This window comes from Mustela nivalis, assembly GCF_964662115.1.
Source record: "Mustela nivalis genome assembly, chromosome: 1".
NCBI classification, from domain to species: Eukaryota; Metazoa; Chordata; class Mammalia; order Carnivora; family Mustelidae; genus Mustela; species Mustela nivalis.
Window position 1 is genome coordinate 124129323 of NC_139020.1, and position 13278 is coordinate 124142600.

General features: G+C 37.3%; 1 protein-coding gene across 11 annotated transcripts in view; it reads left to right on the forward strand.

The window, feature by feature from the left end:
* The window catches only part of STAG1 (STAG1 cohesin complex component), a 425728-nt gene that overhangs the window by 310241 nt on the left and 102209 nt on the right, over positions 1-13278 (forward strand). For all 11 annotated transcript variants that reach the window (XM_082690738.1, XM_082690746.1, XM_082690747.1 and 8 more), the window contains 3 exons: positions 4685-4783; positions 5290-5369; positions 12839-12946. In XM_082690738.1, coding sequence (XP_082546864.1) covers positions 4685-4783; positions 5290-5369; positions 12839-12946 — 287 coding nt within the window. The remainder of the gene's footprint in view (positions 1-4684; positions 4784-5289; positions 5370-12838; positions 12947-13278) is intronic.

Here is a 13278-nt window from a genome sequence, read left to right on the forward strand (position 1 = left end):
TGGAGCCTGCTAGTCCTTTGGGATGTTAGCCAGGCCTGATCTTGGAAGTACCATTTCCATTTTTATGGTTGAACTTTGTTGAGCCTTTTTAATTTTATTGGTAGGCTTTGTCATCACCCAAGTGAAAATGGGTAGTTCAGGTTGCAGTGTCATATGTGGCATTCTAGATGTACCATGCCCCATCTTTATTGGTGCCCAAGAGCAGGCAAAGAAATGTCATTCAAAAGAGGTATATTGCGGGGCTCCTGGGTAACTCAGTCGATTAAGCATCTGACTCTTGGTTTCAGCTCAGGTCTCCATCTCATGGGTTATGGGATCAAGCCCCACGTTGGGCTCTATGCTCAGTGGGGAGTCTGCTTGGAGATTCTCTCCCTCTGCTCCCCCCAAATAAATAAATCTTTGCAGGGGGTGGTAGCTTCTAGAGGTTTCAGATTCAGAGTCCATGAGGACAGTACAACCCAGTGACAATTTCCTGCTGCCACAGACCAATCAGTATGTAGAGGGGTTGTGGAAACCTGCAGTTCCATCAGACTAACAAGTTTCAAAGGTTCCAAAAGCTGTGCCTGGCCCATGGCTTGTTGAACAGCCTCTAAGGCCTGCTGCTGCAAGACTTCATTTAAAATTGACTACTCTGCGGGTCATCTCAATGAAGGGAGCCAAGAAAGCACCCTGATGGGACACATGCTATTTAAACTACCCAAAGAGGCCCTCTAGCAGTTGGGCTTCCTTTTTATTAGTGGGTGCTGCTAGGGCCTGTATAGTTTCATTGTTTCTGGGATACTTTGGTTTCCTACTCAAGTGTCCCCTAGCAATTGCACCTGCTTTGCCAGGCTCAAGACTTTGTATAGTTTTATATTCAAATTGGCACTAATCATTCTATCAGTGACCAAGTACAGCACTATAGCCATATATTTTTCATCAAACCCATTCAATAATGGCATATTGCAGACTGTTTTGTATGAATGCAAATTGGTCCTAATCCTCATCCTGCAAAGGAACCAAGTAAAAGTCATTAGCCAGAGCAGAAACAGTGTACAAGTTTTCCATATGGATTGCCACCATGAAGTAATGGTGATAATGTCAGGGTCCCAAGCAGGAACGTCCATGTTTAACCTGTGATAATCTGTCAGCCTCTGAGGTCCAGAAGTCTTCTTGACTGGCCAGACTGGGCTATGAAATTTTAACAAGGTGGTTAATAGCACCTCTACTTATCTTAAGTGTTGAATTAACAGAATAATGTCCTTTTCAGTATTTTTGTTGAACAGTGTGCCATGCTTTAGGCATGGTGTTGGTAAGGAATATACCTTGTCCATAATGCTTGAGTCTGCCCTTATTGTGGTGCCCATCCCTTGAGGTGGTGATGGTGTTCAGTAGCACACACAGCCAAAATGTTAATACCTATTTATGTACTCAGTGGTGAGAACCACAATCATTAGCATCCAAAATGGTCCAAAGAACGCCATCTAGAAGCCCATGTGGACTTCTCTATCATAAGTAACTATATCCTCCTCAAAACTACCCAAAGCTGTTGTTTTAATTATTGTCATTGGGGCACTAATAGCCAAGGGACCCAAAATAATTAGTAAAAATCGTTAAAAAATTAGTTATTGAGGAGCAGGTATGTGTTAGGCACTATGTTAAGTAGTATTCACACTTCAGTCGGATTTTGTGTAATGGAAAAAACAACAAAGCTTTTAGATGGTATAATAGAAATAACTTACAGAATATAGTTGAGCCCCAGAATAGAGCAGTTATCTAAAAGGCAACTGGAGTTTTCATATCAGTTATTACACAGTTTTCTGAAGTACTGTCATGGGTACCATCTTATTTGTTAAGTTCCTGTAGTGTAGGCAGGGCATGTTACAGATAAAGAACCAAGATTTAGGAAGAGAGGTAGTTGACCAGGAGGCATCACTGGACAAAGTAGAGATAAAATTCAGTTAATGTCTCTTCTCTACTTATAATTGGGTGTATGAACTTAGGTAGATGGACTTATTTCATCTTTGATGGCCTTATTTTCAAATCTGTAATTGGAGAGAAGTGAGGAAACTGTTTACATGCTATCTTAGATCTAGGGTTGTGATTTTATGTTGGGACAGCTGTCCTTAGTCTTTTGCTGACCCATTGTTGATTTTTTGTAAGTATATGTATCACGTAATACTTTTGTTGGCTTCCCCCCTATTTTGCCTCCTGGAATACCATGTCCTGTGAGCCATTTCCATAGATCTCTGTGGACTGCCCTCTGACTTTGCTGTCCATTAAAGTTATTATGCCTCCCCACCCCCAGTCAGCATCTACTAGTTATGAGAATTCTACCTTGTCTATGCTACTCTGTGCTCATATCTCCATTGCTATCAGAAGCTAAATTTGAAAAAAAAAAAAAAAAAGATAAATTTTTTGAGTGTCTTCTGTCAGCCTTAAACTATAGAATACACTTACTGTGAATCTTCTCAGGAAGGACTATGCCTGTATCACTAGTAGTTTCCTTTAAACAGAGTATTCTCAGAGCCCTTGTGAGGAACATATTCAACTGGTAGTTCTTCTGAGTTTAATAATAGATCCTTTCTGGCATGCTTTCCTGTGTCTTTAAATTCCTTCCTTCACAGTCTGCCACAATGATTTTGTTATCTCTGTGTCATTTAATATGCACCATTGCTTCTTCTAGAGCTACCCAGTAAGATGTTAGGCCATTCCAAAGGCCCTTACAGAGCCTTACGTCCTATTTCAAAGGAGAGTGCCCTGTATCCAAGAACTGTCCCATATCTTATTTTCTCTAACCACACCTTCAGCAACCACCAGCATATTTTCCTGGTTCTTGCTGTCCTATTCCTGCAGCACTCTGTAGCATATATTTAATTACTAATTTCATATTAAAAGGTTATCTTAAAGGTTATCCTGCCCTGAAACAAGGAGGTTAGGCTGTTTTATCCTCTATCATTCTCCACTGACTATGAGCCTCATCCTGGAGGGAGGGAAAGGGTGTAGACAGGGCAGTGTGGAGCATAACCTCCCAGGAATCTCTGCTAGGTGATTCTTTTCAACCCTGAGCAGATCTCCAGAGAAAAATGTGGATATGAACCATTAGCAAGTCAACACAGGAGTAAGCGGGAGGATTAGCCTCGTTTAATAGAATATGGGAATCCAGTTTGGTTATTAAGAGCATCTACTACAAGTGTCCCAGGTACCTCCTATGTCCTAGTGACTTTACCAACAAACATCATCTCATTCAGTAGTGCACTAGAGAACACTTGATCAGGTTGCAAGAGAGTTATTATGCACATCCCTTTGCAAATACGAGTTCAGTAACATTTCATTGGTAGCTGGAAATTGGGGATGGAGTGTTTACATCACAGAAATATGCAAATGAAACAATTTAGGGCCCCACCCCTCAGAACTTACTGTTAAACTTTGACCAGCAGGGGATCTGGGTGGCTTAGTCACTCAAGTGTCTGACTTTGATTTTGGCTCAGGTCATAAGATTGAGCTCCTCCTCCCCCTCCCCCAGGCTCCATGCTGGGTATGGAGCCTGCTTAAGATTCTCTCCCTCTGCCTCTTCCTTCCTCTCTAAAAACATAAAATAAAATAATAGATATGCCTGGGTAGGTCAATCAGTTAAGTGTCTGCTTTCAGCTCAGGTAATGGTCCCAGGGTCCTGGAATGGAGTCCCACATCTGGGTTTTTGCTCAGCAGGAAACCTGCTTCTCCCTCTGCCTGCCACTCCCTCTGCTTGTGTGCTCTGTCCTTCTCTTTCTCTCTCTCTCTTTCAAAAATAAATAAAATCTTTAAAAAATAATAATAGTAATAATAATCCCTGACGAGCATACATCTGCATTAATCCTTGCTTATGAAATTGGTTACCATCATTTTATAAATGAGAAATTGAGTATCAGAGTGATTAATATACTTGTCATCTTTCTTGTTGCTAATAAGCTGTGTTATTGGAAATAAAATCTAGTTTTGTTTGCTTCTAGGACTTCGACTTCTGTTATAGCACATTTTTTTTTTTTAAAGAAATGCCAGTGTCCCAAAAAAAAAAAAATGCCAGTGTCCTTTGAATATGTTGAGCGAATTGGCTAAATTTCTAATAATCGTGATTTCTCATGATCTTCACCAACATTTTCTACTCCAAGTTAATGACTTTATTAAAGATAATCCACTAATAAATAGTAGCCTCATTATGTCACTCTATCCGTTTGCCTCTGTTCTAAATATAAGAATATTTACCTGTTTTCTTAACTCTCCTCTTTCTAGGTTGTAAAAAGAACCCAGAAAATATTTGTTAAATGAATAAATGATGATCCTATAATATGAAATTAGTTTTTTCTACAGGATTTTAGTAGTTATATAAGGGCAAATCAGCATAGCCTTCTGAAATTAAAATCATAGGTTAAAATTTTTCTCAGAATGTGACAGTACAACATAGGAAATACTCTATATTGAGTCAGAGTTAATAAATATTTGAAAAAGTTGTAGCTTACTCTCAAGAGGTTTTCAGTGCATTTTTAATTAAATAGAAGTACAACACAGACTGTACAATTGCTAAGTTCTACCATTGGTTGAATTACAGTATGATGTAAATTAAATGGATAAGCTGATAATTAGTCTTCACATATGCTTAAATCTTTTCAACTTCTTTGGCATGGAATTGACTACTTCTGTTGTGTTTTTATTTGTATTCCTGAAGCAAGGAGAAGTCAGACTGAAATGTTTGAAAGCTCTGCAGAGTCTATATACCAATAGAGAATTATTCCCCAAATTGGAGTTATTCACTAACCGATTCAAGGTAAGCATCAAGAATGCTTAGTTTATTTTGTTTTTTATTTTTAAAATGCTAGTTAAAGATAGTTTAGTAAATAACATTACCATAACAAGTGTTTAGTACGTATTCTTTACTACATGTTCTTTAAATAAACCTGTCTTAAATAGGTGAATGAATTTCTCCTTTAAAAAAGTTATTGCCAACATGAGTTCGTATTTATTGCCTTCAATAGAAGGCTCTCCTGCTTAAAAGAACATTTTCTTTATAATTCTTTTTATAGTTAAAATATTTTGCACATTAAGGTTTATTTGTCTTAGTGTTAGGGAGTGCTAGATGATGAGAATTATTTTAGATTATGAACATTTATACTAATAACCTCCTTTGTATGATAGTGGTAATAAGGGTTTAAGAGTAAAGCTTTCCATTTAATGTACCATTAGTCTTGCGTGTACTTCCCAAAGATACTGCCTTAGGTCTGTCCCATCTTATTTTCTGCTCATGTTTGGTTTGATTTTTAATTTCTTTTTCAGGATCGCATTGTATCAATGACACTTGATAAGGAATATGATGTTGCTGTTGAAGCTATTCGACTGGTTACTCTGATACTTCAGTAAGTATAATATTTGTTAATAATTTAATATTGGGAGCACCTGGGTGGCTCAGTCAATTAGGTGTCAAACTCTTGATGTCAGCTCAGGTCTTGATCTCAGTGTCATGATTTCAAGCCCTGCACTGGGCTCCATGCTGGGAGCGAGCCTACTTGAAAAAAAAAATTTTTTTCAATAATTTAATCTTGGTATTTTAATGTCTTTTTCTTGTATTATTGATGTACTTCACATATATAACACTAATGTATGTCTTGCTACTTTAGGTTCTGCTTTTACACTTTAAGGTTAGGTTTGAAACAAAATGTTTACTATTTTTCTTTTTTTCATTTTGACAGTTCCATATAAAAGTTCTCTTACGCAGTTCAGAAAAAATACCAGCAAAGAAACGTAACTTTCTGTTTAAAAAGAGGGAGAGAGAGGCACCTGGGTGGCTCAGTGGCTTAAGCCTCTGCCTTCGGCTCAGGTCATGATCTCAGGGTCCTGGGATCAAGCCCCGCACCGGGCTCTCTGCTCGGTAGGGAGCCTGCTTCCCCCTCTCTCTGCCTACCTCTCTGCCTACTTAATGATTTCTGTCTGTCAAATAAATAAATAAGCTCTTTTAAAAAAGAAAAAAAGAGGGAGAGAGAGAGAAGGCCTCAAAAGGGATAGGTTTTTCAGATAGGCTCCTTTGGAATGGTATCGACCTATGAGAAAGGAAATAAGGCATTTAAATTGTGTCATTCAAATAATAGAAAAATTTAAATAGCAGTAATTATCTATAGAGCTTTGACTAAAATCTGGGAAGAATGAAGGTGAGAGAATGTAGGTCTTAGCAAAGTCATTACAAATCTTCATCCCAGTTTGTTACACTGTATCTATCACATTCGAAATAACCATCTATTTCAGGCTTTTGTTTTGATTTTTTTTTCACCTCTTTCTGATCTAGTACCTACTCTTTATCATTATAGCTTTATAATACAGTATATGACATAAATAAGCCCTCCTCTTTTTGGTTGATTCCTTCTTTGCCTTTCTTTTTAAAATCCACTAGCTACTTTTGGATTACTTTTCTTCTGTATGAACTTTTTTTTTAAGTATGTCTGTCTAATTCCTCAAAAACTATGGCTGGGATTTTAAATATTAGGACTACATTTGTTACTAAAAGATCTATCTTAACCGCTAACTCAGGAAACAAATGGGCAAGCCTTTGTGTGCCAAACTACTCCTTCCAGGGAATAATGAAGGGGCTGGACAAATCGAAAACATAGCTCCTAGCTAGGCTTGCCAACACTGTTGCCAAACAAATTCTGGTAAAGTCATTGCAAGAGAGGCCATTAACTCTCAAGAGATGAAGGTTTAGAAAAGAGAAAGGGAGTGGGGGACATGGTAGTCTCAGGTCTTAACAACCAACCTCACCAGCAAGTAGAAACCTAGAATTCTGTAAAGAGAGGTTCGGGGTGTATGTGCAAGAGAGCAGACAGAGAGCACACAGTCATGGTTTGAGGGTCAGTATGTGTTCAGCCACATAATGGGCAGGGAAGGGGATGTGAGGGATGTGGTCTTCCAGGTATTCTTTTCCTACCAGAGCTTTTTTGGTCTGCCAAAAGGGATGTTCTGGTCACTACAGAAACACCTTCATCAGTGCCTGAAGAAAATGTAATAATTCAGCCCGTTATGTGGGCTAAACACATACTGATCATTACCCATAATTACGTGCTATCTGCCTGCTCTTTTGAACGTTTGGTTAGATTTAAGCTCTCTTGTCTTGTTTCTGGTTTTAACTGTTGGGATCTGTGGCTGAGGAACAGGACTCTCTAATAAAACATTGACTTTTGTGATAGATTTAGGAAAGAATTCTATTCTTTATATGTCACTTATACATATAAATGATACATTTCTCTATTCATATCTCATTAGGTATTCTGCACAAGGTTTATTTTTTTATATGTTAGATTAATTATTAAATACTTTATGGTTTTGTAATGTGATTAGTTTTTAGTGTTAAAGATATTTTCTACTTGATTATTGCCAAGACATAGAAATGTTTAATTTTTATGTTAGTCTTACACGTGCAACTTATTAGAAGTCTTAAATATTCTGATGGTTTGTTGATTCTCTTGGATTTATATGTAAATTATTATATATCACCAGCAAACAATTTCAGTTTTGTCTCTTTTTTTAACCTTAAAATTTTTGCTTTGTTCTCTTGTTTCATTGCATTAAGCCGGACTTTGAGCACTATAAATTTACCACTGAGAGTGGATCTTTTTTTTCTTGTTCTAGGAAAGTATTTAAAGTTCTTTGTTGCTGTAATTTCTGAGATAGATTTTTTGATGTAAGATAGAAATTGCATTGTATTCTGAGTTTTCTGGGAATTTCTTTTCAAATCTTGATGAGCCTGAATGAAATTGATACTGTCTAATGGTATACCACCCATGTATTTCTAGAATAAGTCTTGTTTGAACATAATACATTTGGTTTTATTGTGTTTTGCTTGAGTACAGTGTTATATATAAAATCTTATTTAGGATTTTCTCATCTGTGTTTATGTGTAAATTTGACAGAATATTTTTTGTACTTTATCCAACTTTGAAATCAAGGTTATACTTTCTTTGTAAAATTTGTCTTTGGTAGTTTCTTGCCCTTCTGTTCTGAAACCATTTTTTCTGTGGCAGAGATTAATCCTTCCTTGAAATTTGAGAGAATTCTCTTGTTAAAGCCATGTTAGTTTTGAATTTCTTTTAAGGAAAAGGTCTTTGATTAACAATTTTAATTTAGTGTTTATCTATCTAACTTTTATTTCTTACTGTACTAATTTTGACTTTTTATAAACTTTCTAAATATATGAATTTCATCACAGTCTTTAAATTTTGTAGTTGATATTTTTATCCTTTTTACTTGTTTTATATTTTTACCTATTTATTTGAAAGGGAGAGAACAAGAGAAAGCTTGAGAGATGGGAAGATCGGTCAGAAGGGAGAAGCAGACTCCCTGCCAAACAGGGAGCAGGACCAAGTCCTCCTTGATCCTGGAACTCCAGGATCATGACTGAGCCAAAGGCAGTCACTTAACCATCTGAGCCACCAAGTCACCCTGTAGTTGATACTTTTATTACTTCATAAAATTGTGCTATTACTTAATAATTTCTCTTCATCCTTTATTTTATTTGTATCTTTTTCTTGATCATCATGTCAGAGATTTGTCTATCTCGTTATTCCTTTTAAAGTACTATCTTCTTTTGCATCATTTGTTTCTTGTTTTCTAATAATTATACTTAAAGTAGTAAATATACTTTAAAGCACTACTACTTTCCAAAAATTTTGAATATAAAGTATTTTCATAGATACTTAGTGATAAATATTTTTATTACATTTATGATTACTGGTTTAATTATGCATTATTCAGTGGTATGTTTCTGTTCTTTCCGAATCAGATTTTTTTTAAGCTATCATTTTTATATCGTATTGTTTGAGAATGTGTTCTGAGTGGTTTGGTCAATTCTGAGTTTTCTAAATATGTTTAAGAATAACTACCTAGGGGCGCCTGGGTAGCACAGTTCATTAAGCCTCCACCTCTTGGTTTTTGCTTAGATCATAATCTCGGGGTTGGGAGATTGAGCCCTGCATTGGGCTCTGGGCTCAGCACAGAGTCTGATTGAGATTGTCCCTTACCCCCTGCCCCTCCTGCTCATGAGCTCAAGCTCTCTTTTTCTGTCTCAAATAAACAAATCTTTAAAAACACCTCTGTAATTGCGTATATAGTTCTTTATTTACATTCATTACTTTGAATTTATTTAAAGTACCTATTCCTTTGATGTGTTTTCCTTTTCAAGTCTGTTTTTAAAATATTTGACACCGTAGTTACTCTTTCCTTATAAATTTCACAAACTTACCAGGATCTTTCCGTCAAACAAACAAGCAAACAAACAAGACTCGACTTTACCACCTGTTTTGTTGGAAGTATCTGAAGTTTTAAGATTTGTATTGTTAATGATACACCTGTGTGTCCTTGTTTATTTCATATATCATTAGTTTTTGATGTAGTGTTCAGTGATTCATTAGTTGCGTATAACACTCAGTGCTCATCACAATGTGTGCCTTCCTTAATACCCATCACCCAGTTACCCCATCCCCCCATACTCCCTCCCTTCTGTAATCCTCAGTTTGTTTCCCGGAGTCCAGAGTCTCTCATGGTTTCTTTCTCTCTCTGATTTCTTCCCATTCAGTTTTCCCTCCCTTCCCCTGTGATCCTCCACACTATTCCTAATGTTCCACATTTGAATGAAACCATAGAATAATTGTCTTGACTTTTTCACTTTAGCATAATCCCCTCCAGTTCCATCCATGTCAGTGCAAATGGTGGGTATTCATCTTTTCTGAGGGCTGAGTAGTATTCCATTATATAGGGGCTTCTGGGTGGCTCAGTAGGTTAAAGCCTCTGCCTTCAGCTCAGGTCATGATTCTAGGGTCCTGGAATTGAGCCCTGCATCGGGCTCTCTGCTCAGCAGGGAGCCTGCTTCCTCCTCTCTCTTTGCCTCCCTCTCTGCCTACTTGTGACCTGTCAAATAAATAAATAAAATCTTTAAAAATAAATAAATAAAATCTTTTAGGGACGCCTGGGTGGCTCAGTTGGTTAAGCAGCTGCCTTCGGCTCAGGTCATGATCCCAGCGTCCTGGGATAGAGTCCCACATCGGGCTCCTTGCTCTGCAGGGAGCCTGCTTCTCCCTCTGACTCTGCCTGCCACTCTGCCTGTGCTCGCTCTTGCTCTCTCTCTCTCTCTGACAAATAAATAAATAAAATCTTTAAAAATAAATAAATAAATAAATAAATAAAATCTTTAAAAAATTCCATTATATATATGAACCACATCTTCTTTTTTTTTTTTTAAAGATTTATTTATTTATTTGACAGAGAGAGATCACAAGCAGGCAGAGAGAGAGGAGGAAGCAGGCTCCCTGCTGAGTAGAGATCCCGATGTGGGGCTCCATCCCAGGACTCTGAGATCATGACCTGAGCCGAAGGCAGAGGCTTAACCCACTGAGCCACCCAGGCGCCCCTGAACCACATCTTTATCCATTCATCTATGAAGGGCACAGCAGCAGTGTCCACAATACCCCTTTTCTTCTTAATTTACTACCATGGGTTGTTGCTCCAGTCAGCTTTTCACTTTTATTCTTTTTTAAGCTCTGTACCAGGTAGCATTTCCTAAACATCCTCACAGTTGTAAGGGATGCTTATAAAATTTTTATAGTGGTTCTCTGAAACTTTGTGCTCCAATTTCACTTGGGGAGATTTAAGAGTTACATGGTACTCTGACATTTTCTCTGGAAACATATTCTTTCTTCCATTGTATTGCTCAGTCCCCTAATTTATACATTATTTTGGTAAGTAAAGAGCTAAGAATCACAAAATCAGCTTTCTAGTCTTTTACTGCATTTGCCTCATATGATCTGGCCTTGTTTCTTTTGACTTATGGGATCTTGTTTAGAACAACAGATAAAGTCACGTGTAACATCCTGTTATAGCTCCTTAAATTCTTTTTCTGTCTACCTGCTAATTTCCTTCTTTTGGCATACATTATTTTCACTTATAAGTTTGGATTCCTAAGATATCTTGTTAAATTTTGTTTCCTGTGAGTTTAACTTTCTCCTGAGGGTTATTAGGTAGTTTAGCTGATGATGTATAATTGGGTGGAGTAAAACTTGGGCCTTAGCTTTGTGCTGCTCCTTGTAATTTAGGGGTATGAGTTGGGCATGGACAAAGAACACTTCTGCTTCAGGACAGAAAGCCTGTGGTTGTAATTTGTAACTGTTCCTCAGCAATCTTAAAACTGTGTCCTTCAGGGGCACCTGGGTGGTTCAGTCAGTTAAGTATCTGCCTTTGGCTTAGGTCATGATCCCAGGAGTCTTGGGATGGAGCCCTGCACTGGGCTCCCTGCTCGGTAGGGAGTCTGCTTCTCTTTCTCCGTCGACCCCTCCATGTGTTTGTGCTCGCTAGGTAAATAAACAAACAAACAAACAAAATCTTTGGGGGGAAAAACCTACCTCCTTCAGTGGTAATTTCATGACCTTCAAGATATGGAAGGGAAATACAGGGACAGTGTAGGTCATGGGCTAGCCAGTCTGCGTACACTTATTGTTAATTTCTCAGTGCTTCTAGGTTCCAGCACAACCCCAGTGATAACTTCTCACATTATGTTTGGATACTGTTTTTGCTTCACAGTAGAATTAGAACAGACATTGTTGAGGTGTGGGGGGATCCATGTACTTTTAAAAAGTGCTCTAAACTGTGTCCTAGCCTTGACAACCAGCTCTTTTTCATTCAGAACTATAGTCCCTTATACTGATGGCAACTATCTTCTTTTGCTGCATAGGTCACTCTGATTTTATGTTTCTGTGAGATCCCTCAACCTCCTGAGGCATCTCTAGGATTGAATTCTGAGGAATGAACTTATACCCATCCCTTCATCTTGTTAGGCCTTGTACTGCCCAAGAATTCTATACTTTATCTAGTCATTGTTAATCTCTAATCATATGAGACATTTTTAAGCATATTAATAGGAAATAGATTAAGCATATTAATAGGGGAAGAAAAAACAATACATTCTGGCAAAGTAAGAAATTATTCAAACTTTTAGAATAAATGAGTGACTGGGGTGCGTGGGTGGCTCATTTGGTTATGTATCTGCCTTTGGCTCTGGTCATGATCCCAGGGTCCTGGGATCAAGCCCCAATTGGGCTCCCTGTTCAGTGGGAGCCTGCTTCTCCCTCACCCTCTGCTTGCCTTTCTGCCTATTTGTGCTCTCGCTCTCTCTTTGTCAAATAAATAAATAAAATCTTAAAAAAAAAAAAGAATACATGAGTGGAAAGATAGGAAATTTGTGTTAGTAAAGAAATGGTGTGACCTCTGAATCCACTTTATACAGAAAGAAGAAGCAGTATTGTAAGTATGGTGATAAAATATAATTTAAAATGGACATTTCTCTGGGGGCTGGCTCAGTTAGTGGAACATGTGACTCTTGATCTGGGGTCGTGAGTTTAAGCCTCACATTGGGCATAAAACTTACTTACAAATAAATAAATAAAATTAAAATAAAATAGACAATTATATAAAGAAGAATAACGTACTATAATAATTTAACTGTGTAACAGATAAATTCCCAGTGCATATCAATAAAAATGTTATACATCTTTAAAAAAATTGAGCTGATTTGGGCTATGTATATAATCCAAGGGTACCAAGGGTATCCTTTGTGTTGGAAAAAATGTGGGCATTTTATTTCCTTATCTGCATTTTCTGAATTTTATTTAATGATTATAATGATTAGGTATCTGTTACAATTAAAGAAATATCACTTTCAAAGTAAGATTAAAAAGAGATGAAAAATCAATATGCCTTGAGCTTTTATAATGAACCTTACAAAATTTGAATAAAGATGGAACTGAAAGTAAATATTTATTTTGGCTCAGATGTTGCTTTGTGAATTTTTCAGTGGAAGCGAAGAAGCTCTTTCCAATGAAGACTGTGAAAATGTTTACCACTTGGTGTACTCAGCACATCGCCCTGTTGCTGTGGCAGCTGGAGAATTCCTTCATAAAAAGTGAGTTAATTATCTTTGAAACCAGATTCTACTTTTGTATTTTTGTTTTGTTTTTTTTTATAATTAGCAGAAGAGAGTAATAGTGAGTAAAAACAGTGTTGGAAGTGGCCACTTCAAATTCTGGAGGTCGTAATATCCTTTCAGCCTATGTGCACATCATGAATCAAATCCCTAAGAATGATGTCCCTTCTGACATACTCCTTTTTCCTGAAATCTAAAAGGTTGGTTCCCCACTAGGGTGTGAGTGGAGATTGGAGAAGTACATGAATTGTATAAAAGCTTCTGCAAAAATTTGTATTTCATTTAACCAGGTAGCTTTCCTTTTAAAATTC